This window comes from Cyprinodon variegatus, unplaced genomic scaffold (assembly GCF_000732505.1).
Source record: "Cyprinodon variegatus isolate N-32 unplaced genomic scaffold, C_variegatus-1.0 Scaffold413, whole genome shotgun sequence".
Classification (NCBI taxonomy): domain Eukaryota; kingdom Metazoa; phylum Chordata; class Actinopteri; order Cyprinodontiformes; family Cyprinodontidae; genus Cyprinodon; species Cyprinodon variegatus.
This window is the reverse complement of record NW_015150866.1, coordinates 444480-471405: the sequence shown is the minus strand read 5'-3', so window position 1 is coordinate 471405 and position 26926 is coordinate 444480. Positions and strand designations below refer to the sequence as shown.

Genomic DNA, 26926 nt, shown 5'->3' with positions numbered 1-26926 from the left:
TAGTTCAAAGTCTATTTTTCGTACGAAACAAACGGGATAAACTAAAGGGATAAATGGGTATTGACTATGGGTATGCTGGTCTGATAGAACACTGGCATTCTGGAACTTTTAGATGTGCCTTTGGTTCAACAACATGAATCAAGTGATTAGATGATTGAGAGGACTGAAAGAACGACAGCTTACTGAGGAGGAAACTCAGCCATTTGATTCAGGTGTGTTGGACCAAGGATGGAACTAAAAGTTACAGGAACTGGGATTAGCCACCCCTTCTTTAAAGGCTAGAAACTAAAATCTGTTCTAATAAACAGTTTAACCCAGAGCCATAGAATAAGAGGGCGTCCAGTAGTTAGCCACAGCTGCTTTTTCAGCCCATGTAAAATACAGGCAGATGTTTGGCAGAATAGATGCTTTGGGCAATTATTTGACAAAATACACAAACATGATTAAAAAAGTAACCGATGGAGAGGTTTTACTGCATTTTATAGTTCTGTTTTAACCATAGGAAAGGTTTTCTTTTTATCTAAACCCCATTTCAATCATATTGAGTTGACTCTTATGCAATGTTTATAGATGATCTAAGAAGCGTATTGGTTCTACTGAGTGACTGTAATAATCTTTTAGTCACTTCTTAACTTTCAGCATTACGGTTTCATGGAGGTGTTTTCTCTTCGCAGGAGGAGTACCGGGCGGAGGGTATCACGTGGCACAACATCGATTACATCGACAACAGTGGCTGCCTCAACCTCATCAGCAAGAAACCCACGGCTCTGTTCCACCTGCTGGACGAGGAGTGCAAGTAAGAATCAGACAGGATCTTGCCATAAAAACAAAGGGGGCTTATGCTACATTCAGACCACACGCTGCAGAAGCAGCAGTACTGACGAGCATCAAAGCGCAGGAAAAGGTCCTGCAGCGCGTTTAGAGCAGCAGGAGCGCCGCATCATGAAGCACCTGAGCAGCCGAAGCAGCGCCTTGCGAGCTTCTGGGCATCTGACGTGCAAGACACGATTCAGAAGCAGCAGATGCTGGAGTTGGAAAAATTAAACTTTTTCTGCCCGATGCGCCACATCTGGGAGCTGGCAGGGAGACAGACGCAGTGCTGCTGATGCAGAGCGCTATGATCACTCCTCTGAAACAGTTTATTAACGCCTAAATTAACTTCAAATGTCGAAACCTGCTGGCAAAATATGTTCAATTTTATTATCCTGGTGCCTGCAGTTTGGATTACGTAAGTGAAAAACTCCTTCCAGCTGCCACAAACAGTAGAGGAAAACTGTGAAGAAGTGACCCGTCCAGAGGCTGCTGTTGAACAGGATTCCCAGTGACAGCGCTCTGCCGGTGTACAGGGGTCTGAGCGGCTCAGACGGCAAAAGATATTTTGGGGCAGGATCGTAATCTTGATGAACTTTCTGCAGAGTTCAAGTTTTGAGGTGGATTTTCTTGCATAAAAATATAACAATCTAAAGCCATGATTGTTGGGCTAATTGGTCTCTTAAAGTTGTTGCTACATTTTAGCAAGTTGGATATTATTTCATGACCTAACCTAGTTTTAACCATCTCAGCCTGACCTGTACTAATCTTGTCTAACAAAAACCTTCTGAGGTGTCCATAGAACAGAGGGCAAGTAGACTACCTCACAGCAGACCTATGGAAGGCGAAAGAGAGAAGAGGCAGCCACACTTTACAGTCTTTGTTACCAAATTGGTTGATGTTAAAATGTTCACAGTTGGTGAAGCTAGCGGGGATCCAAGGCCTCACGAGAGGGGGGGGTATGATGTCTTCTCTACAACAACAACATTGAACCTTATGACCCGGGAGGATATTCTTTAACCTGCGGTGTTTTTACGAGGCGAAGGGAGTTGAGGTAGATGATCTGAAATGTCTCCTGGAATGTTGATCCAGCCTGCAAAGGTTAGTAGCTGATAGCTGAGATGTCATGAATCAAAGGTGAAACCACCAAAGAAGAAAGTGCAGCAGAGCCCCAGGGGCTGATTTGGGCCACATCTGGGATTTTGTGAGGGAATATTTTCCTTATGGGTTTAAGGTTTGAAGCTTTCTGGAGTCCTTCATTTGGAGCAGCAGAGTCGCTGCAGGTTGAGATATTCTCCCTTTATTAAGTTGTCGTAACATTTAATGTAAAGAGGAGGTCAGATGTCCCTTCCACTTATAATGCCTGATAAGCTGAGCTTTCTTTCTGCTTTAAGTTTAACAGGGACATTTGTCCGCCGCTGCATGAAAAATGTCCGTCCAGTTTCCCACAGGCCTCCAATCAGACCTTGCTGGACAAGTTCAAGCGTCAGCATGAAGGAAACAGCTACATTGACTTCCCCGCCGTCATGGAGCCCGCCTTCATCATCCGGCACTATGCTGGTAAAGTCAAGTACGGAGTCAAGGTGAGACAACTTGAGCTGCTTTTCTTATTTTGAGGCTGAGGGACTGAGATGAAGACTAAGAAGGTAGATTGTGGTTCCACTGAAGCTCTTCTCTGTGGGTCTGCTGTTTAGTTTGGATCAGTATCCAGCTGATTGACCCGTTATTTACAATTTAACATTAGTCTCATTACTTCACAGTAGGCATCTATGCAAAACAGAATGTTTTAGCAATCTCCACTTCTTTAAATTTGATGATGGGATAGAAAAGGCTTCTCCTACCTTACAACCTATGCTATATTACCATTGTCATGGCAACTTAATTATTTAGTTTTTTGATCATCCTTGCATGTTGGTAAGATTAGCCTGGAGTTTAAGCTAGTGGCTGACATCGAGCAGCTAGCTCTCATGTTCTCTTATCTTTCTCGTTCTGAGGAGAAGCTGATGGGATGATCCATGTCATATTTAGACTGCAGGGGAATTAGAGTGTGACAATTATTGAAAATTGTCTGCTTCTGTCTCCTTGAACCCCAGTCGGCCTCAGCAGATGGCCGCTCACACTGAGCCTGGTTCTGCTGGAGGTTTCTTCCTGCTAAAAGGGAGTTTTTCCTCTCCACTGTCGCTACAAGCATGCTTAGTGTGAGGGATTGCTGAAGAGTCAATGAGTCGATGCAATCAACTGGTTTTCCTTAGATAGAAAACTTTGAATCAATCTGACTGGATGATCTGGTTAAACTGTAAAGTGACCTGAGATGACATGTTGTGATTTGGTGCTTTAGAAATAAACTGAATAGAATTAAAAAAATGGACTATAAAACTGAAGCATCTGTCAGCTTCCCTTTGATCTTTATTTTAAAGGTTTTACACATATTTTTTATATAACCTTGAAATAAACCTCGCTCAAATCTAAAAATGAATTTTTCTCTACATTTTCCAGCTGCTAGAAAAGATCCCATTCATTGAAAGGTTGTTGTGTTACACTGCAAATGGATCCGTTTCAGAGCTTTTTAGCACAGCTGTCCTGTGGGAAGATTTACAGCTGCGCTCAGGATTGGGAAGCTTCTCCTAGAGAAACATTCTCTCATCGAATGCAGCCAGGAAATCTGGGTATAGTGAGAGAGCTGCTCCTATTGCAACCAGAAGTCATTAAGGCGTTGTTTACCTGGTTAATGTTTCTGTAAGTGGCATCTAAATTACATGAGATTACCAAAAGTACAGTAGGGTTAAAGGATCACTGTATGAGCTGCTGTCAGAAATACCAACAGCTTCTTCTACTTGTTGCTCTGTGGACCCGGTTCTGTTTCCCAGCTGTGTGCTGATAAGTAGCACATGTGCTGCAGCGGGCCCAGCATATTGCAGTTTGGCTATATGATATAAATCCATAACAGCTGGTTTCCACGGCTGTGGAAAAGCTGCGGTGCTGAAACCAATAAGGCTTTAACTTAACTAAAATTATCTTGTTTTGCAGTTTTGCAAAGTTTTTCGGAATGGAAACGCGGTCCATTCTCCTCGCATCATAGCCAGAGGTGTCAAAAGTTTATTACCCAACTAGAAGTATAAATTCTACTATTTAAAAACACTTTTGGAGAAGTTAGAGGATCAAATTAAGCTTTTTAATCAAGTAAATGTAAAGGTACCATTTTTAAACTAAAGTATAAAAGTAAAAGTAATGCAGGAAAAAAATGTTGAAGACAGATGCTTTTCTGCACTACCCTATTGAAGGAACATTTTTACATTTACTTAATTTTCTTACGGTGTCAAATTTAACTTTACATCATCTTGGAAAAACAATTTATTTTGGTATGTGGTGAGCAACAAGTTGGGGCAGCACCGAGTCCATCCATAAAGAAATTGTCTGGATGAAAACAATTATTTTAATGTTTTTTATTTATTTTAAATACTAACGGGCCATAAGGAAAATTAGCTCAAATGAAACAAAAATAACATTTTTAACATGTAAGGAGTAGAAGTAAAACATAAAAAAAAAAAAATACTGCAAAAGAGTATAGATAGCCAAAATGTCTACTTAAGTAACGTGACAAAATATTTGTAGTTTGTTGGTTGACACAGTCAGGCTGCATTGCAAAGCAGTTATAAATATATAGTCTGTTGGATTTAAGTGTTTAGCCTTTCAGACACACAGGTCCTACAGCTGTAGTCTTTGCTGTATTTCTGCTCTGGTCCTTTAAGAGATTTTTTCCCAGGATTTCCAGGTGTTTATCTTCATCTATGATTCTGTTAATTCTGATCGGCATCCCCATCTCTGCAGAGGAAAACCAATCCCTCAGCATGATGCTGCCACCACCACTCCCCTCTATAACAGCAGACTTTGTTTCATAAAGTTTGGCCAATTGGCCAAAAATGGGGGATTTGGTTTTATTCCCCCATTATTTTGGTATTTCTGGTATATTTTTATTGAGGCGAATTTCAGAGCTTTTCACATTTTATCAAGTTATATTGTAATGCTGCTGGGATTAATAATTATTTATTTGACATGTTAAAAAAAATGTATTTTGAACAAAAACATGTTTGAGATTGTGAAACGTTACTTTTTACTCCATTCCCATAATTATAGAGTACCAGCAGTAAAACATTCGGCCATGACTAAATGTTTTCCACTGCCTAACAAACAGTAAAACTCCTCAGAAAGAAAACTGTTCCAATTGTTTTTCCCTAAAATCTGCTCTTTTATTCAGGACTTCAGGGAGAAGAACACGGACCACATGAGGCCCGATATCGTTGCCTTGCTGAAGAGCAGCAAGAATGCCTTCATCTGTGGCCTGATGGGGATTGACCCCGTGGCCACCTTCCGCTGGGCCGTGCTGCGGGCATATTTCAGAGCCATGGTGGCGTTCAGGGAGGCCGGCCGCAGACACACCCACAAAAAGCCCGGTGAGGCACAGTCGAAGAATGAGCCGGAGATTTGAAATGACGGAGAATCTTATCCTATCTGGGTTTTAATTAATGACATTTTTTAATGAGCATCGCAAATGGATCTCAGCATCTGATCCAATTGCTTGATGTCCTGCCTGTGGTCACTAGTATTACCAAGCTAGCAAATTGGATATAACTTGAAGTGCTATCTTTGAAGACCATTTTAAAGTCTACATTGTTTTACCTAAATGTGTTTTCTCTAACTTAAGAGTATTTCACTTTATAAAATGACCTGGCGTGCACTGATGAGAACGCTGTCTGTGTCAGGAGATGCAGACCACACAGACAGCAGCTAAAACACTGCTTAAAAGTTTTACGACATTGGAAACGACATTATAAACTTGAAGAAATTGACTGAACACAACTGCATTGTCTAAAACCTACAATGCAGCAATTGACTTTATCCCTTCCTGCCATCATCCCAACTAGTGTTGCGCCGATGCCATTTTTTGGCCCCGATACCTGGCTGTCCACTATCGACCGTTACCATACCGATATCATCTGTTTGAAATTGATGTTTGTGTGTATATATGAAGAACTGCACACTATGTGGATGGCTTTGTCAAGCTGCTGCCTACCTTTGTGAAGCAGGAAACAGACTAATACAAAGTGAATCCAGTTGAACTTTTTATGGGTGACAACAGTTCAATAAACTTTTGGCTCTCAAAATGGTATCAGTGCCCTATTTGTTGGTACTGTCCGATACCGATACCACCATTTTAGTGCTGGAAGGGGTCCCTGCCCGATACCTTTATCGGTATCAGTGCAACACTTATCGCAAACCCCACTCCTTTACAGGGGAACAGAAGACCTCACCTGTTCAGCCAGGCCAGCAATTCCCCTTTCAGAGACATAGACGGGTATGGGACATTGCAGGCTACAAAAGAAGCCAAACGAACCCCCATTCCAAAGGGGTGGACCCGTTCATCCGTTTTAAATTTTTTTATAAAACCTGGACATTTGAATTGAAAGGGCTTCCTGGATGGGAAGCGAAACGTCTTCAAACCTGGAAACAAAGTCCAGTGGATTGTTTATTAACTTTTTTGGAATACATTGTCATAGCTTTAAAATATTCCTGTTATCAACAAGTCTTATCAAAAAATGAGAAAACATGCTAATGTTAGCCTAGCACTGCTGTGGCTGCATGTGGAAGGACTTGTATATTTTTAGACACAAATAATAACGTAATCTGTGTTTTAGACAGTAAAACAAAATTCTTGCGGATCTCTGAACCAAGCTAACTCTGTTGGAGGAACCTGTTGAAGCCTTCCTGCACTAACTGCTAATGCAACTGTTAGCATCATTCCTGAGAATCAGAAATTGCAGCACTTAAGTAGACCATGTAAATCTGTACAGTTTAGTGGGATTTTAATGCACTTTGAGGCTACTAATCAGATTATTGGATAATGTTTATTCAAACCTCGTTATCACCATTAATGATCTTGGTCAGGGCATACCTGGTTGCTCCCATAGGGCAGGTTTAGTGAGTTAATTATAAGCAGGTTAGGTTCAAATGTAATGTGGAGTGTTTTACGTATAACAGCTCTCAGGCTAAAACTACTAAAACAGTCGGAGCTTAGCCTGGATCTTATGCTTTTCTTTGTTCCTGTTTTAGGGAATGATGCAGCAGGGCCATGCCCTGTGGTCAAAGCTGTTGACAGCTTCAGTTTCATACATCACCCGGTTCACCAGAGGAGCCTTGAGATCCTTCAGAGGTGTAAAGATGAAAAATACAGTAAGTTAAATGATAAATCTCTCCTTGATGTTTTTATTCTGGGTATTGTTGTGAAAAAGAAATGAAAACTGCATAAAAAGCTGAGTTCGTCCGCACTGCAGCAGCTCAGTATCAGTTCAATATTCTGGATCTTTCTGGGTGTCTCATTGTGTTTTCCCTATTTTTTATCCCTCAAATTGACTGTATCTCTTTGTAATTCGCATGAAAAGCATGAGGGAAATCCGTGGGATGTTTTTCTGCTAACATTCAAAATAAGATTTCTTGTCATGTTTTCCAAACAATTGGTTGGTAAGCTGAAGCAATGGAGGTGAGCGAGTGTGAAACTCCCAGCGAAGACAAGTCCAAGTTGAAGTGTAAAAAGGAGGAAAAAGTTGTTTTATTCCAAGAGCGATAAAACTGGACTTAAGCTGGGAAAACTGGAGCTGAAGCTTAACTTTAGTGATCAGCTTTCCTATTTTCCTTAAAGAGAATCTGACTGCTGGTCCTGCTTGTTTTTAATGACAGCGGGGGTCTAAAATGTTTACACAATGCTGGAAAGCATATTCCCTATCCACTAAGTTTCAGATTTAACTTATGGATAAACATTTAACTAAATATGTTTAGTGGTTATAAGTGCAAAATTCTGTGTGCTTCATATGTATAATAATACAATCCAAGTACCGGTAATTGTTTGTTTGACCCTTGGAAAAATCTGTTCAATTAAACACCAAAAGCCCATCAGCCTCTGATTTCTCTAATTCCAGGTATTGCACGGAAGAATCCGCGAACACCTTTGTCGGACCTCCAAGGCACCAACGCCTTGAATGAGAAGGCCAGCTGGTGAGAACAGAAGCTCATCTGATCATGACAGGAACAGAAATGATGTCTTTATCACTATCCTTCACTGTGCTCCTCCTTCATGTCCCTGTGTAGGGATGGCTACGGCGTTGGGTGTAATGGTCGCAGCTTGCGGTCGGGTCGCGTCTCTTCACCAGGAAACTCTGTCCATGAGGATGAAGGGATCTTCCTAAACCTGGGCAGCAGCAAACTCCTGGAGAGAGCTCAGGGTATCCTACTGTGAGTAAAATACACTCATAAAAACATCATTCAGCAGTTTGTGCAGCTATTTAAACCACTGCATCTCTTATTTAGGAGAAACAAAAACTGCAAAAGCAAACCAACACTTCCTAAGGTAAGAAATGTACCTGAAAGAACAATGAGTTCAGAAAACTGTAGCAGGGATCCATTAAATGAAGATTGATGTGGTTCCTGCTTCTTCTGCAGCACCTGTTGGATGTGAAGTCTCTGCGCTATCTGAGCAGCGTGACGCTCCACGACCGCATCACCAAGTCACTGCTCCATCTGCACAAGAAGAAGAAACCACCCAGCATCAGTGCTCAGTTCCAGGTTGGTGACGCCCTCTGCTGGAAGAACTGATGTTTTACAACAAAATAAGTAGAACATGGATGGATGTATGGCTGTGGATGGATGTGAGCTCACCTAGCTGTGGTTCTGTGTCCAGGCTTCCCTCAATAAGCTGATGGAGACTCTGGATCAGTCGGAGCCGTACTTCGTTAAGTGCATTCGCTCCAACGCTGAGAAGGTTTTTCCTACAACTCTTGTTATCCTAATGAAGTCCTCATAAAACAGTCCTTCTGTTTACTTGCTACCCACTCATTTGCTTCCCCTGTTCCTTTAGCTGCCGCTACGTTTCAACGACAGCCTGGTTCTTAGACAGCTTAGGTACACGGGAATGCTGGAAACGGTCCGGATCCGTCAGTCGGGATACAGCATCAAGTACACCTTCCAGGTGATCCTCTCTGGACCTGCATGCTTTACGCCGCAGAGGAAGCAGCCGCTTTCTGTCGTTAACATCCTCTGTTTCTGTCATCCAGGAGTTTGTGAGTCACTTTCATGTGCTGCTTCCTCGGAAAACAAGCCCCACCAAGTCTGGGATCAGAGAGTTCTTCAGACGGATTCACCTGCCCCCTGCTGGCTACCAAGTGGGCCACACCATGGTGTGTCTCCTGGAGATAAGATACCATGTTCTTCCATCCTTTCTTCTCAACTGCTCATCTTTCGCTACAATGTTAGGTGTTCCTGCGGGAGGCGGAGCGCCAGCGTCTGCAGACCCTGCTTCACCAGGAAGTGCTACGGCGAATTGTCATGCTGCAGCGGCGCTTCAGAGCCGTCCTGGAGAGAAGACACTTTGTCAGCATGAGACGAGCGGCGCAGGTCATCCAGGTGATTGGATGTGGTGGGGGGGTTTGTCCCACAGCTATGTTTCCTCCAGATCTACATTTATCATATTCAGACCCTTAGAAGATTGAAATACTCTCCTCTAGATGGAAATATGTTCTCCATCACCTCCATTTTAACCCCTCTCTCTCTCTATCTCTCTGCAGCGCTGGTGGCGCTCCTGCCTCCTCAGGCAGTCTGCGGTTGACTCCAGCGTTGAGGAGGCGGCAGCGGTTTGTCTGCAGGCAGCGTGGAGGGGATACAAGGAGCGCAGGAGGTTCCTGCAGTGGCGGGCCTCTGCCATCACCATACAGCGGCGCTGGAGGAGCTGCTGCCACCATCGGAGGGTGCGGGCGGCTGTGATGATTCAGACGGCGTGGAGACGGGTCAGGGAAAAGAACCGGTTCTGTAGAGCACGCCAATCTGTAACGCAGCTCCAGGCCATGAGCCGAGGATATCTGGCCCGAGTCAGGTGGGTGAGGTTATGCATGAGGATGTGGATTAGATCGAATCTATGATTATCTTACCTCTAACTGTTTTCTTAATATAAAAGGAGTTCGTATTTTTTGCGGATTTTGTCCAATTTTTAAGTTACGGGTTAAAAATCCAAACGTGTTACTGCTTAGTTTACCTCCTCGATGATGGAGGAGTTTTTTTCATCAAAACTCTGGCTTATTATCATAAAACAGAAGAGTTTAAATAGTTTGCTTGTTTTCGTTATGCTTTTTGTTAAAGTTTCCAACTGATTTAACATGATTTAAAAACAAGTTTATAGGTTGGGAGGAAGTTCTCCTCAGACTTTCCTTCACCCACTTTGTACTATTGCTAAACATCCCCTCAGCATGACGCTGCCACCACCATGCTACTATTAGTTGAACACTTGTGCTACTTTGACACCAAACGCGTTTTCAGCCGCAAACAAGCTTCTGCTGCTCCTGTGTTCAATGGCAGAGAGCCGCTTTGCTATATTTGCTGTGATGAATGGATATAAAGTAGTTTTAATATGTTTTTAAGTGAGAAAGTTCACCTGAAAACCTCGTCTGTGCAGTCATTTCATCAAGATTAAAAACCTGCCCCCACATAATAAAGGTGCGCTGTCACTGGGAGTCCCCAGCTGCAGATGCCTTAGGCCCGCTCGCCTCTTGGAGATTTTCTGCTACTGTTCTTCACGGCTGGAAGTAGATGTTAGCGTTTTTCATGTACGTAATCCAAACTGCAGGCAATAGCATAATAAAAGCAAACATATTCTGCTGGCAGGTTTCAACATTTTATGTCAATCTAGGCGTTGATAAACTGTTTCAGAGGAGTGATCATAGCGCTCTGCATCAGCAGTGCTGTGTCTGTCTCCCTGCCAGCTCCCAGATCAGCTTCTCTGATTGGTTGATGTGGCGCATCGAGCAGCACAAGTTAAATTTTTCAAACTACAGCAGCTGCTGCTTATGAAGGGCGTTGCGCGCCTCAGAAGCTCATGAGACGCACTGCAGGACCTTTTGATGCGCTTTGCATGTAAACCGATGTTCTGTTAGATAAGCATACCCGATCAGACCAGCATACCCATAGTCAATCCCCGTTTATCCCTTTAGTTTTGTACGTGTGTATCCCTTTAGTCATGGACAAAAAAAATATTTCCTTGCTTACTTTTTGGTGTTTTTTGAAGGGTATGGCCATCTGACCTTAAATAGTTTTTTTTGTACATGACTAAGGAGATACAAACCCATCAAGGGAGTTTAAAGTCTATTTTTTTCGTACAAAACGCAGATCTGGCGTCTTGCACATGCGTATTGACTGTGGGTATGCTGGCCTGACAGAAAACCGGCTGCTTTTGCTGCCCGAAGCGTGTGAGGTGTGAACGTAGCATTAGCCAGGATTTTGCCTGAAGCCGAACCTCCAGCCTCCTAGAGGACGTTTTTAAAGTATTGCTCATATATTCAGAATGAATTCGAACTGGTTCTTGGCTTTATAAAAAGTAGTTGGTGCTAAAATGTTTGCTTTATTGCCAAAAACTGAAAATAAGTTTATATCAGCTTTCCTATAACAATGTTTTTCTGCAATTCACTATTTTCTCTCTTTCTGATTATTTTCTTTTAAAGGATGAATGAATCCTGTTGTTTTGTTGCCCCCCTGTGGCCAAAAAAAGTATAGTTTTTTTTTCTTTAGCTCTGTTAGGATGTTAACACTTTATTTAAAATTGTCTCCAGGTTTAAACATCTAAAGGAGGAGAGCCAAACACTCAACAGACCAGACACAGAGATGGACGCTGGGACTGTGGACGACTTTGTCTCATCTGGACTGGACAATTCTGTCAGTGTGGACTCGTCCGAGGACCCCGATCCAACCAAGACGGAACGAGCGGAGGACTTTGAGCGATTTAGGAACGTAGAAGAGATGAGCCATAAGAACCGGTCAAAGCGAGAGAGCAGGCGTATGAGAGAGCTGGAGCAGGCTCAGTTCTCTCTGGAGCTCCTTAAAGTCCGAACCACCTGCATGGGGGGTTCTCTGTCAGAGGATGTGGTCTCTGACATCCCTCAGAGGGAGGACCACCATGATCAAGTTTTACCTCAGGGATCGCCGGCTAGTCAAGGCAGCTTCGAGATGCTCAGCCTGGATGAGATGGAGACGGAAGGTTCTGGTGGACCCGTCTCTAAACAGACTCACCAACAGACCCAAATTCTCAGAGATTCAAACCACAATGAGAAACCTGTGAGGGAACCCACAAACGAGTCAGAGGAACCCAGGGCAAAGTTCTACATCGCTTCTGACCAGAGTCCGGTTAATAAACCCACTAAGGGAAGTCCCAGCAGATCTCTCAAAGACCGGAAGGAGTCGGTTTCCAGGAGGCCTGTGGTGGTGCTGATCAGTATGCAGAAAGAGAGTCCCGTGGAGGAAGGCGAGCTGCTGGCAGCTCCTCAGCCGTTTGGCTCCTGTTCCTCTGCTACAGAACACTTAAAGGGACCAACACACAAAGAGCAACCTAAAGTCTTCCCACAGGAAAACAATGAAGCAGTTGGGATGGAAAAGCCCTCAAAGCGTAGAGAGGGTCCGGAGGAACCAGAACTTTGTCCCTCAAAGGTGGATGTCCAACCAAAGTCCAGTGTTCCCTCTGCTCTCTTAGCAAAACAGGAAAGGAAGACCATCCGCCAAGCGCAGGAGGCTCCGAGCCAGACACTAGACACCAAGCCTCCAAAAGCCCAGAAGAAGAGCTCCGCTCAGACTGTGATTGTCAACATGGTGGAGAAACCCTCCGGAGCTGCGGCTCCTCAGCCCAGACGCAAGCTGCCCTTCTCCAAGTGAGTAAAGGTTTGGCACCGCTCTGCTTCCACTGCCTGCTAAAACAGCTCCCTTTCCTTCAGCCTGTCATTTCGCAACCACTGATAAGAAAAATGTGATGTGCAGGCGTGAAGCACTGTTATTCACACACCCATGAAAAAACACAGCCAGCTCCCTGTGAAAGGCATTTGATGTCAGTCTAAATCCAGCCGTTGCATGAAGGCATCAGAGGACAGTTAGAAAGCAAAAGTCATGGAATAAGCTTGATGATTCTTTCTGTATTCAGTCTCTGTTGAAGCTCTGTGGTCCGACACTGAACGCAGCACAATGATGGAATGTTATAGTCGTTTTATAGTTAATTCATGTGTTCCAAAGGCCTAGTCAAAGTCCGGACCTAAACAAACGGCCGTCTGCGACTGAATACAAAAGTCTCTTCAATATTTTATTTCCCCCGCCTCAGTTTTTATTTAAGATTTTAGATATTGGTTTTGTGTTTGATTTTCACAAAAAAACAAACACAAAAATATATTTTTTTAATATAACTCAAAATAACCAAAGAAATACGGAGTGAATTTTGTTCCATTTTTGTTGCTAGCGAATAATATGTTTTTACCTGAAATTTTAAAGAAATGCATCCAGAAATATAGCTTTGAAAGACTTCTTAATCATCATTTTATTTATTTTCGCCATTTTTTCGCAAATTTATTTCAAATGTTATTTACACTTTTTTTGCTTTTTTTTTTTTTTTTTTTTTTTTTTTTTTTTATATATTTTATATTTTTGTATTTTTTTTTTTTCAGATTTAAGATTGACAACTTAAATTTTTTTAATGAAACAGGTCAAATTCTATTAACTTACTCTCATCAAATAAAAAGTGCATTTTTTATAATTTAATCTGATAGAAAATCTGGGGAAAATATGATTAGAAACCAATAAAAATATCAATAAAATAAACTGGAAAAATGTAATTTCAAAATTAAAATCCCCAAAAAACAGCTATTTTTTTCAGTTTGTTTTTTTGCTTAAGACGTTCTTTGAAACGTCATCTCTGGATTGCATTTTTATCATTATGAATTACAAAACACCTTTTTGCTACATTAATGAAACAAATTTCACTAGAAAAGTAGAAAAGTGAATGCACTATGCTAGATTCAAAAGCAACACTTGAAATGAATAGAGAAGATGTAGACTTTGGGAGGAAGGCAATTTTTCCGGTTGTTGACGGTGAACTTGGCTATCTGTTGCAGGTCGGATAAGGACCTGGTGAACCAGGAGAGATCTCTCTCTCTTTCTATGCACAGAGACGACTCTAAATCTGCAGGATCTAGAAACAGAGAGGTGAGAAACCTGCTGTATCTTTTGCATGCACACACGGAGGTCACATTCATTTTCATGTTGAAAGTTTTGTAACCAGCTGCATGAGTTGCCTCCAAACACGTCCGTGGCTTCAGAGTGCTGATGTGTCTGTGGTTACCTGGTAGCAGGTGGGCCCACCCGGCCCCAAAAAGAAAGCTCGAATGTCCCGGACGCGCTCCGACTTCCTCACCCGCTGTAACTCCGAGGGGGCCACCCAGTCGGACGACGACGATGATGTATACTACGTCCCCGCCCACTCCTGCACGCTGCCCCCCTCCCTGTCTCCCCCACGAGCCCACCGTGACCACGACTGTCACAGTGACTCTGAGATGGTAAAACACCAGATCTGCAGGGGTCCCTTGACCTCCAGACGAGCTTCCTGTCCACTCTGCTCCCCCGCCTTCTACCACCCTGTTTTTCTTTTTCCTTGGGTGGATCTGAGCACATGCGGCGAAGGGGGCGGAGCTCCTTTAACAATGCTAATCCCACTTTCACCACCGGCTGCTGCACAGACGGGTGTTTCTGAACTAACCTAATTGACACGTTATGTTTCCGGTCACCTGTGATGGTGAAGAAGTCCTGCCTTCTGCAGAGCATGGTCTTGCACATAACGGATCCTAAGTCGTCTCCAGACATCACCGCCTTCCTCATCTCACCTGTTCTTTCTAAAGAGGGATTTACTGCCAACAATGGGATTTAAATCCACTGTAGTCAAATTATCTAGAGGTGTCTTTGTTTTATATTCTTTTTATTACGTTAAAATGGTTTTCTGTCACTTTTGAATGAAAATGAAGGATTCAAACTGTCAGGGTTGGACATTATATTATTAGAAACTACTAAATATTGGATTATTTTCTGGCTACAAAGGTCATGTCATGCAGTAAAAGGCTTTGTCCTCTTATATCCTGGCATGCATCGCATGTTGCACCGCATGCCTCTCCTGCATGCTATGAACTGTTAAAACTTCCATCAAACACTTAAATTCATCTCCTAACTTCATTTTTAGCCAAACATTTGTCTTCCTGTTCTGTTGCTGTTAGCAATTTACTGTAAATGTCTTTTTACGGTCAACTTCAGTTTCTCTTTCTTAAACCACAAGTATATTCAGATTTGATGTGATAGACCAACACAAAATTGGTGCATGATTAGGAATTGCAAAGAAAATTAGATTCTGGAAAAGGTGTGTGGTGTATACGTTAGCCACTGCGACCAAATGCCTACAGGAATCACCTAGATGCTAAATGATGCTTTTGATTCTATAGATCCGGCTGTTCTCTGACAGACCAGGAAGAATATTTGAAGCAGGACTAGCGCCGTTCAGTGCAGAACTGAACATGGAGAGAGCATAAGAAGTCCCATACACAGATATGAGGAAGCCTTTCTGTACGGAAGCAGCTCAACGGTTCAAATGGTGTAAAAACTTGAGGAGGATTCACTTCTTACATGTAAAAGGGAATAATAGAGCGATGAAATCTGGTCAGCTTTCAGGATACAGCAGTGCTGTTGTTCCAAATCAACAAAGGTTAAATGCTTTTTGCCTTTTATTGGCCTTTTGAACGGTGGTTACTGCTTTGATCAGCTCTCTGCATTCAACCATGTCCAGCCTCTATGTTTGCTAAAAGGAACTGAGCGATGTTAGCCACATTTTGTCCTTCTGGACTGGCGGCCTCCATTTTTTAGGATTCATTTTAAGAAAAAAAAATCATCTTTTTAGCTTTAATCCCATGTGAGGAATTTCTCAGACTATCTTCAGTATTTTACTTTTCCCACTGTCTCATTTTATCAGGTGTTCTTCCCCGTTTTCTTGTCAGTGATTGAGTCTTTCAGGCATTTTTTTAAGATGCTTTATTTTCTTTTGATCTGCGGACCTAGAAAATACTTTAATTGCTTAAAGTAATCTGTATGTAAAGGTTGATTGACTGGAAGAAGTTTCTCTTTCTGATGTCTGGAGAACATGTCCAGAGGCTCAGCTAACAGGACAAAACATGGGAGGATTTCAGGGGTCTAACTACTGCACACACCAAACCTTTGTCATTTGTAGAAATTAAAGGGTTATGCACTGCTTTGTGTTGGGTTTTATTCTCATCTGGAAATAAGATGTTCTCTTTCTTTATGGCAGAAATGTGACCAAAGACATTGTCCTGGGGAGGATCTATAAAATTATGGAGTGAATTTTGTTCCATTACTGCTGCAAACAAATGAATGGAAGTTAAAAGAAAATGTATTACAGAAATAAAAATAAGAAAAACTTCTTACTAAAAAAACATTTTGAGAATAGCTACTGTTTTCTCAATTCATATATATATATATATATATATATATATTTCATTTCAAAGGATATTCAAAAACGATTACAGGGATTTTTTTTTTTCAGATTTAGTTTTTTTGAAATCTTATTATCAAGTCTTAGTGAATTGGGTTTTCAAGATCATGTTCTCTTTTTTACTTCTTTACACTGAGGGAGGAGTGGGAACATGTTTCTATTGGTCTCTGTAACCACGGTAACCACTGGTTTTATTGGTGAACAGCAAGCGTTTGAGATTCTGATCTGTAAAACACCATTTAAAAAGATTGTAATTCATAAAAATAAATTAGAAAAAAACTAAATTAAAAACAAAACTCTGAAAAAAACATTTTTAAAGATAATGTTTAAAAAATACAAAAATGTATAACAATATACAGTAGTAGCCAATTAAAATGTCCCCACTTTCCTTGACTGGTCACCTACAATTCCTTTTTAAACATCAATCTTTGTACTAAAATTCTCTTCTATCATGATTTGTGGACATTAAGATCTAAAGAGAAACATCATCTCCTGGTCAGACTCTGTAATCCAGTGAAAGGGTGGAGGCAGAATCAGAAAATATGTTGGGTTTATGGAGGGTTTTTTGCTGGGAGTTGCAGGGGAGTGGGCTGGCATTCGGCTGGGAATGGCCAGTACTGACTTTTGAATTGCTACTACTGTAAAAAGATTGGAATTATTTAAAAAAACAAAACCTAAGAAAAAATAGTTACTTTCTGAACCGTTTCAAACATACATTTGTGCATTTTATTTTTTTGTAGCAAAATTGGAAGAAAATTCCCTCCATACTGTTTATCACCTCCCAGATTGAACTGACTCAGGGAAAGTTTTCTGACCTCCTTTCTGCCCTGCAGTCTCACAAAGAGAAGAAGATCCATAAGACCATGTCATCAGGGGATCTGGGCAAAGTGGACACCCTCAGGAAATCCTCCAGTCAGGATGGCAGGTAAGATCTTTAGCATGTTGTTTTTATTATTTCCTGTGCAGTAAAATCATGGTTCATCACTGCTTTCTCCTGTTTTGTTGTGGATGTTTGAGTTCAGCAGGATGAGGGGTAAGATGCGTTTCTGGAGCAAGACCAAACACGGCGAGAAAAAACTGTCAAGGGAGAAACAGACCAGCAGGAGTGAAGCTGGTGAGATGCCAGGTAATAGAAATAATCAATTATTTATACATATATGCATAGTAAATAAACTTTAGTTATGGTACACTATGGCCTGTTTTTTCCTTCATCTTCTAGGAAGCACGTCTCCTCCACGAAGCCCCGACTTGGAAGTGGTTCCTTCTCGAGAAATGCGAGACACCAAGGAGAACAAGGAGCCGTCTCCAAAGATGAAACGACGGCGAAGCTTAAAGATCAGCAGCATCACTTTGGAACCCGCCCAGTGGCAGAACGACTCGCTGCACATCCTCACCTCTGCCCACGACTACCGCAGCATGAATGAATTTCTCATGAAGAAGGTCATTAAATGTTTTCCCTAAATGCTTCACAGAGCGGGGCGGGGTGATGCGCTCAGCCTCACTTTAAAAACCCAACCAGCCTGGCACCAATCAGCACTTTGTGGGATTCTACACACTCAGTCAAAACAGAAAAAATGTTTCATCAGCTCTGAGTTAAAAAAACAGAACTCCAGTAGTTCATACCAGAGTTTTTAAATGTTATTTAAATGAGTTGATATCACCAGAGCAGCCATAGTCCCCATTCCTAGATTTTCACAACTCAAAAGAAGTTTGTTTCCACAGATCGCTGACTTGGACTCAGAAGACGGTACAAAGGACACCATGGTAGATGTTGTCTTCAAGAAAGCTCTGAAGGAGTTCAGGATCAACATCTTTAACTCGTACTCCACAGCCCTCGCTGTAAGTCCTCACCACCTATGAAAACAGGCTTCTTCCAAAAGTCAAGTTTAATGTAAAACATGCTTTTAATTTACTGTCCATGTCCATTTGGAACCTGCTGATTTAAAACCATACATGGTCAGTCCATACTCCTCCTCTCCTGTGGACCTGCTTCTGTGACTCATGTCAACCTCTGTCACTTTGAAGGTGGACCCAATCTGAGAAAATAAACTGCCTGTGATTGGCTACTATTCAGGAAATCCCGCCTCTTGATGGTGCTGATTTCTTCCTAGTTCCGACGGTCACTACCAGATCCGATATGCACGATACGCACCATCAGCTCATTTGCACAACCTGATATACATCAAGGATCGATTTTATTTTGTAAAAAAAGACCTAAATTACATTTTTTCCTTCCCCAAAATGGCAAGCGTACTAAATATATAATGTGCTAAAAGGTTTATAGTGTATTTTCTGAGAAAATAAATGCATTTAAATCCTTTCTGTTTTATCACGCGTCCGTGCCCAATCTATATGATATCCAACTCTACTTCTGGAAGATGCCTTTTTTGGCTTTCAATTTAAACATAAATCTAGTCTTTTTGATTGCAAAAAAGTTTAACAAAACAATCCACTGGACTTTGTTTCCAAGTTTGAAGACGTTTCTTTTCCATCCAGGAAGCTTTTTCAAATCAAAATGTCAGGAATAGTGTTGAGTTCCAGGTTTTATATAGTTCATCAACAAAGCCTTGTTTTGGTTTAGGAAACATGTTAATTGAAACAAACAAATGGGTCCACCCCTTTGGAATGGGGGTCGTTTGGTTTCTTTGTTAGCCTGCAATGCCCCATACCTGTCTATGTCTCTGAAAGGAAGTGAACAGGCGAGGTCTTCTGTTCCCCTGTAAGGGGAATGATAGCAGGAAGGGAATCAAATCAATCGCTGCATTGTAGGTTTTTGAAAGCTGGAATCTGAGTCCACCCCCTCTGTTTAAAGTTGTTTTTTCTTCCTTAACATAGATGGCTTCCTTCACGCCCCTCTCAAACCACCTCTCCACCAACCACCTCTCAAACCATCTTTTTGAGTTTTATGGTTTTCTTTTGTGTTACCTGTATGTTATATAGTGCATAATCTAAAGAAAGAAACAACTAAAATGCAGATAAACATGGTTTAATCATATTTTGCTGGTCGTCTCTGAGAAAGTCCCATGATGGCGTCACATAAGCAGTTAAATGGAGAAAATGTATAACGTATCCAAATTCTCTCAGAAAAGTCATAAACCATTTATAAAGATGTGTCTAAGCATTCTTTAGTGAGTGATGGATTGAAATTAGTACTTTTAATACCATAATTACATTATTTATGGAAACCCGGATGTATATCTAGTTGCACATGCGCAAAGGAGCTGATGGTACGGATCGTGCTTCCGGGATGGATCGGATAGAAACACCTACGATCAACGTTAGCAAAGCATCTTCAGGCTAAGAGCTGTTCTCTTAAAGATGATGTGATTAAATGATGTCATCATTGAATAACTCAGTTTAACACCATCATGAATGTGTTTGACAGCAGCAGCAATAAGCTCTAAAATAATATTACATTTGAATCATGTGCCAAGCTAACATCTGTTTATATTGATGACAGTGAGGTTTTAATGAACTCTGGGTTATTTACATTTCTAGTAGTGTTGGTTCCTCCCTCAAAGTGACAAAAGTTTACATGAGCCACAGAAATGGTCCAAAGGAGAGGAGAAGGAAACTACAGGAGGAGAGGAAACAAGAGAGCAGAGAAGCAGCATGAACTGATGCTGGTCATCAGGGTGTGAAACACCCACACACCAAATGCTTTTGTGATTGGCGGGTTAAACTGTCAATCTGCCAAAGAGACAACACACAACACTGATGTCCAATCACTGTATAAACTTCACCCTTTCCTTGATGGGCCCTTGGCTTGTCCTTTTCTGGTCCCCTAAGATTCCTTTTTAAACATCAATCTTTGTACTAAAATATTCTTTCTGTCACAATTTGTGGGCATTAAGATGTACAGAGAAGCGTTACCTCCTGGTCAGACCCTGTAATTCAGTGAAAGGATGGAGCCATCTTGCAGCCACTCCAGTGGCTGCAAGATGGCTGCCATTCGGCTGGCGTTTGACCTGGAAGGGCTGTTTTCCAGCTGCTGTATTCCAGCTGTAAAGCTCTATGGTATCTTATTTGAACCCCATCAGATGGATGATGGGCGGAGCATCCGCTACAAGGATCTATATGCACTGTTCGAGCACATCCTGGAGAAGACCATGCGTCTGGAGCAGAGGGACTGGAGCGAGTCGCCTGTGAAGGTGTGGGTCAACACCTTCAAGGTCTTCCTGGATGAATTTATGACCGAGTACAAACCGACGGAGGGGACCATTGGCAGGGTATGAAACACAACCAAAACTGATCTGTTTAAGCAGTTTTGGAATTTTAGTTGATGACACTTAAAAATGTCCACTCAGAGTGGAAATGCTGTCTTTAAAGTTTGAATGCAGGAGGTAACCCATGTTTCTTTCTCCTGTCAGACTCTAAAACGTGAGCGCAAGAAGTCGAGGAAGAAGGAAACTGACATTGTGAGTTTAAATATACTCTGTAGAGGATGGCTAAAATTTAGAAGTGGAAGGAAAGTTTAGGTTTGAATTCTACAAGGAATAAAATACAAACCAGTCTCGCCAGTTACACTCCAGAGAGGTTCAACCAGTGAGCAAAAGACTGAGGCCTGAGATGGAGGCTCACCTTCCTAACATTTACAGCCAGAGCTACACTAATCACAGCATTAGAATGGCCTAGTCAAAGCCCGGAGCTAATTTAAGTTTAAAATATGCAAGAAATCTGAAAAAAAATTGTGTTCAATTTTACTGACCATTTTCTCCTAAATGAGGCTAAATGCAGGCGGTACTATATTCAGAAATTTAACAGTAAAAAATCAGAACACTCTAAACTTTCCTTCCACTTCAGAATCTTGCATCGCTTTGTGTTGCTGTGGTATCAAATTAAAAACTGTGTTTTGTTCCATTGTAATGAATGCGTATGAACATACTGCCATGGCGCTACAGTTTTCTGACTAGTTGGTCTGCTGCCCCCTGCAGGTGGAGGAACATAATGGCCACATCTTTAAGTCCACTCAGTACAGCATCCCCACCTACTGCGAGTACTGCTCCTCCCTCATCTGGATGATGGACCGGGCCTGCGTTTGCAAATGTAAGCAAAGGACACACCCAAAAACAAGCATTCAGAAGATGAATATGATTAACTTGTTCTAAGGGGAAAAAAGAGTGTATAAAGAGAAGAATAACATGTTATTAAGATCATTCATGTAGATCCCAGAATATAACATCACTACATGTAGCTTCAGGCTAACTGCATCACAGTCTTAGCTCCCACTCTGTCCCACTAAAACCCTTTCCATATGCCGGTCTGAAAGTCGGCTAAATTTGATTACGCTCCCTCCTCCTTCAGAAATCCATCTTCTATCTGGTTACAGAGCGATCTTTGCCACGATGCAGACAGCTGAGCTGACACTAGTCTCTGATCCTTACACTGGATGGAAGTTGTTGGCTCAGGAAAGGGAGTCTGATGGCTTTTTGATGGCTTTGTTTGCTTTTGTCTGCAGTGTGCCGCTACGCCTGCCACAGGAAGTGCTGCTCCAGGATGACCACCAAGTGCAGTAAGAAGGTGGGTTGGGTCCATTTGGTTTTCTGGTTTGGGGAATGCAGCGGATCTATTAGATGTTCTAAATCCACAGAGGCAAATTAAAAGATGGATCTTTTTCTTCCTTCGGAGTATTTAACACCCAGAGGAGTCACTCCTGATTTCAGAAGTCAATATTTACAAAGAAAACTGCAAAACGAACGGCTCAGCAGAAGTAGCAAGATGTTTTGCAATTGTGAAACATGAAGAGTTTGGTTTGCGTTCAGAACCGTTATTGTCTGTAAGGCATTTAAACATCCAAAGAATTCAACTTCGGTCATAATGGATGGTTAGTGTCTGTGAACATCGACTTTTTTGTCTTAAATTGATCTAAGAGTTTATATTAATTCAGGCATTCAATGCTTTGATCCAAACTCCCTTCATTGTAGCTGCTATTGTTTGCTCAGGGCAGTTGTTCTGCAGGAATGTAGATTTTCTCTTTCGTCTCTGTGTTTTACCTTACTGACGCTCTGCTCAGGGGGAACTGCACTTTAATTTCTCTGCCTGATGGACGTAAACAGAGCAGGATACCATCGGGCGTACCGGGAATCCCAGACTGGCCTTTTTGCGTGGGTGCAGGGCTGTCATAATATAATAACAAGACGTTTTTACAGTAGAGTAGCAGCCATTGAAAATTTCCCCACTTTCCTTGCTGGGTCCTTGGCTGGTCCCCTAAGATTCCTTTTAAAACATCAATATTTGTACTAAATTATTCCTTCTGTCGTGATTTGCGGACATTAATATTTAAAGAGAAGCGCCATCTCCTGGTCAGAGCCTGTAATTCAGTGAAAGGGTGGAGTCAGAGTAAAAACATATGCACGCCCTGGAGAAGAAGAGAGGTCACTCCAGTGGCTGGAAGTTGGAGGGGATACTGCTGGGAGTCGCACAGGGAGGGGCCATTTTGAATGGTTGCTACTGTATAGTTATTTAGTTTTAATTCATGTATGAATAATAAAATATTATTCAATTAACTCAATTAATGTATGAACAAGGGCAAAAAAAACGTTTCGATTATAGTGGTATTTGAGACATGAAATGCAAAGAATGCTCTTTCCTCCCTCCACCCTCTACAGAGGGTGGAGGGAGGAAAGAGCATTCTTTGGTCTTTGCATTAATAGTTTTTGTCTATACTGTTACAATAAGAGGGAGCTTTTGTTTTGGCCTTGAAGTGGAAAAAAATGTCAAACACAATTTCAAAGAATGCAATTCGTAATACTACATAATATTTTAACTTAAAAAATCGGTACAAAAAAAAAAACAAATTGAAAAATATATCTGAGAAAACAGCCCTTTTTTTTTCCAGAGGCTTTGTTTTCATCCATATTTCCCAGATTTGCACCGTGGGGGTGACCGCTGCTCACCCTGATACGCTTTATAACATTAAAACATTTTTTGATCTTTCCCTCCTTTAAACATCTTTGCATCTTAAATCCTGACCTGCCTGCTTTGTTCCTCCGTTTCCGTGATGCTGGTGTTACAGACCTCTGAAACCTTTCAAGCTGCATTTATACTGAGCTGAGATTTCACCTTGATGGATGTAATTTACACATTTCTCAATTAAATAGTTTAAAATGAATGAAAACACATTCAGGTTTTTGGTTTTAATGAAATCTGAAATTTATCTCGTTATTTTTTTTCGGTATGTGTAACGAAAATCTGTAAGCGTTACAGACGTCTACGGACCAGAATCACCAGGCACCTGAACAGCTTCTTTCCCACATTTGTCACGCTCCTGAACGCCTCCTGACACAACTATAAGGACTGTATTCCCTCCATACAATGATAACATATGGACTGTCCTTACACTCACACACAATTTCTATACAGTCTGTATATAATCTGTAAATCTTATCTGCCATTATTTATCTTGTATTAGACACCCACTAATACATACATAATCCTTTTCCTAACATTCCTGTATAATCTGTATTATCTGTTCATGTAGCTCCCATATTCATATTTATATTTATACACAACTTTTTACAGTCCCTAACTATTACTTTTTGCTTGTACATACACCTGTAATAGTATTTATATCCTGTATAGCACTTCTGGATAGATGCAAACCACATTTCATTGCTTTGTACTCGTGACAGTGCAATGACAATAAAGTTGAATTCTAATTCTAAAAGCTTGGCAGCATGAGGCTCATCATGGTGGCTGTAAACACGAGGAACGCTCCAGCCTTGGTTCTCATACTCTCTGTCTCTGTGTTGAAGTACGACCCCGAGCTGTCGTCCCGTCAGTTTGGGCTGGAGTTGTCCCGTCTGACTAGCGAGGAGCGCGCCGTTCCCCAGCTGGTGGAGAAACTCATCAACTACATTGAGATGCACGGCCTCTACACGGAGGGAATCTACAGGAAGTCGGGCTCTACCAATAAGATCAAAGAGCTGCGACAGGGCCTGGACACGGGTGAGACACGCCCCTCATTCTAAGATTGAATATTTATAATTAATGAAGCCCTAACAGTGCTGTCTGCTTACATGATATTCAGAGGAATAGGACTGTTAGTGTGTTTCTAAAGCTCCAACCTGCTAACGTTGATTTTTTTTTTTGAGAAATGTAAATAACACAATTCATTTTTTCTACTCATAGAATAGAATAAAATGGAGGCATTCAAAAAATAAAATATGAAAATGAAATATTATTGAATTGAATTTTGAGATCAGTCGACTAATTTCTCTGTTTATTTAAAGCCACTGTCACACTTTGACAGTTTGGCCAGCATATGCCTGGCATCCTAGAATTACCTAAAACACTGTCATAGACCCAACTTTCCAAGTATTTTTCTGTTTTGGGCATACACATAGAATATTTATAATGAGTCCAGAACGTATGTCTAACGACAGTCTCACTAATGCATAATGCACGGCAGGGTAATGCCCATCAAATTTCACAAGCCAGTGTCCTGAGGGGGGCAGCGATGCTCCCAGAGGTGCCTGGACTGCATAAAGATATTGATTGCAGTATTAATCTAGCTGCTGGTTACCGCCCACCAAATAAGAAGAATAAAAAGAAAAAAGATAAAGAAGGTTTGCAGTTGCAGCAGGTTCCAGTTGGGGGCCGTGGGCATTAACGCAGGGAGGACCCATAGCTCTCTCACTCACCCTGTGATGGGAATGAAGTCTGGAGGAGTACTGATGGTTTCTTCCTGTGAGCCCCTTTATACTAAAACGCCATTAGACAGTAGCTGGAAGTTAGAAACGCGTTCAGCGCTCGTCTAGAACACGTCAAATACGCTGATATGCGTTGGAGAGAAGTTCTTGATAAGTTACACAGAAGTTATGCACAAGCGTGATGCCACGACTGATGAGTAATTTATAATTAACGTATGTCGACGATCGGATGACTTACCTCTAACTTGGCCTATGTATGGCGTACGTACGCTGGCATACATCGAGCACTTTTGAGCTACTCATTACCCGATGTGTGTCAGCGTGCGTCAGCATGCTCATAACTCATACAAAACTGAACCATAACTTCTCCAAAGTAAACCAGCATGTTTTGTACATCAGGTATAAGCTGGTTAAATGGTCATTTTGTGACGGGGGCTTAACATAAAAAGGAGTTCCAGCCTTCTAGTTGAAAACCTTTCGGAGGCCCAGATCTGAGACAGATGTTTCCCAGCTGTGCCGCTGCTCATTGCTGGCTCTGGAGTTCATTCATCCAAACTTCTTTTGGCTGCAGATGTGAGCAGCGTGGTTCTGGACGACTACAACATCCATGTCATCGCCAGCGTACTCAAACAGTGGCTGAGGGACCTGCCCAGCCCGCTCATGACCTTTGAACTCTACGAGGAGTTCCTCAGAGCAATGGGTAAGCCCTGCTTAAAGCTGTTGGTTTGATGAAAGTATTGATAAATATGTTTTTAAGGCCCTGATAATCTAGTAAAATACTCATCCTTTCAGATTTGATGCCACTTTACAAAGATCTACGACCTTAAAACTCCAGAGTCGATTATAATCCAAAGTGGTTTAGAGGCACATTAAATACACAACCTTTTAATATGGTAAACTGTAAATGTCCTGTAGTTCTAAAGCACTATTCAAGGCTTGAACAAAGCGCTTTACAATACATTCACCCATTCACCCACACTCTGATGGTGGCAAGCTGCACAGTAGGCACAGCTGCCCTGGGGCTCACTGACAGAGGTGCCACCGGGCCTTCTGACCGCCATCATTAGGCAATGCAGGTGAAGTGTCCTATCAAGGACAATACGACACTTGAACCGACAACCCTTCAGTTGCAGGGTGAACTCCTTCATCTGATGTCACAGTTCTCAATAATGATAACACACAACTTTTCACTTTTTATATCTGCTGTAGGAAAAGCTGATGCTATTTTCAAACAACTGTCAGGGTTTTTTTTTTATTTTGACCTTTTAAAATAAGGAAAAACATGAAAAGTTTCATAGAGATGAAGCAGAGATTTTCTTCTACACGATTTTATTTGATGAAAAATAAACATAATTTCAAAATTAATAAAAAAAAAATGTATCTAAAAGCATATCTCTGGTTCTCTTAAAGGGATAGTGGAGGATTTTCACAATAAAAAAAACAACAACTTGCCCTCCATTATAAAACAAAAAATGCACATACACAAACCTGTACCTGCTCCCCAGAGGTAACGCCTATTAAACGCATGTTAGAGCCCAGGTCTCCCCGTGCACGCTCTGTTTAAAAGTTGATGTTTGCATTGGTCATACAAGCTTACTTTAGGAGGACCACTTATTTTGATGATCCACCCGGAAAAAGACCATCCTCCACTATACTTTTCATGTAATTCAGTTGTAAAAATTGAATTCTGAGATTTTAAAGGCACACCGCTTTGTGACCTGAAGAGTTGATGCATATGAGTTCTTTTAAATGATTCCTCAGGCTAATATGCAGCACTTTTACACTAACAATGCTACAAGCTGGGCTCCCCTCTTGAAATACTGACTCTGTAAGTTGGGAGAAGATACACCTTCGTTGGTGATGTAACCCATGGCCGCGGGAAGTGGGGGTCTCTGCAGCACCCTCTAGTGGTGAGAGGGAGATTTAAAGTATTAAAAACACTTCGCACAATTTATAAATTTCTTATGAATATTTTTGGAAATTACTTTTTTCTTATTTGACTATTACGTGTATTTGGATTTTTATTTAATTATTGTGAGGCCTCATCAACACAACTTCATGGAAGTTATGTTGT

The 26926-nt window shown here is 41.6% G+C and overlaps 1 protein-coding gene across 1 annotated transcript in view; it reads left to right on the top strand.

The window, feature by feature from the left end:
- The window catches only part of LOC107093204 (unconventional myosin-IXa-like), a 182769-nt gene that overhangs the window by 141156 nt on the left and 14687 nt on the right, over positions 1 to 26926 (top strand). Inside the window, exons 12-37 of the mRNA XM_015388090.1 lie at positions 675 to 796; positions 2252 to 2393; positions 5066 to 5261; positions 6919 to 7038; positions 7782 to 7857; positions 7951 to 8094; positions 8170 to 8209; positions 8302 to 8424; positions 8540 to 8620; positions 8717 to 8827; positions 8913 to 9035; positions 9112 to 9261; positions 9423 to 9727; positions 11454 to 12542; positions 13770 to 13860; positions 14004 to 14210; positions 17035 to 17126; positions 17224 to 17327; positions 17421 to 17641; positions 17924 to 18040; positions 20242 to 20430; positions 20572 to 20619; positions 21136 to 21247; positions 21660 to 21721; positions 23956 to 24148; positions 25424 to 25552. Coding sequence (XP_015243576.1) covers positions 675 to 796; positions 2252 to 2393; positions 5066 to 5261; positions 6919 to 7038; positions 7782 to 7857; positions 7951 to 8094; positions 8170 to 8209; positions 8302 to 8424; positions 8540 to 8620; positions 8717 to 8827; positions 8913 to 9035; positions 9112 to 9261; positions 9423 to 9727; positions 11454 to 12542; positions 13770 to 13860; positions 14004 to 14210; positions 17035 to 17126; positions 17224 to 17327; positions 17421 to 17641; positions 17924 to 18040; positions 20242 to 20430; positions 20572 to 20619; positions 21136 to 21247; positions 21660 to 21721; positions 23956 to 24148; positions 25424 to 25552 — 4387 coding nt within the window. The remainder of the gene's footprint in view (positions 1 to 674; positions 797 to 2251; positions 2394 to 5065; positions 5262 to 6918; positions 7039 to 7781; positions 7858 to 7950; positions 8095 to 8169; positions 8210 to 8301; positions 8425 to 8539; positions 8621 to 8716; positions 8828 to 8912; positions 9036 to 9111; positions 9262 to 9422; positions 9728 to 11453; positions 12543 to 13769; positions 13861 to 14003; positions 14211 to 17034; positions 17127 to 17223; positions 17328 to 17420; positions 17642 to 17923; positions 18041 to 20241; positions 20431 to 20571; positions 20620 to 21135; positions 21248 to 21659; positions 21722 to 23955; positions 24149 to 25423; positions 25553 to 26926) is intronic.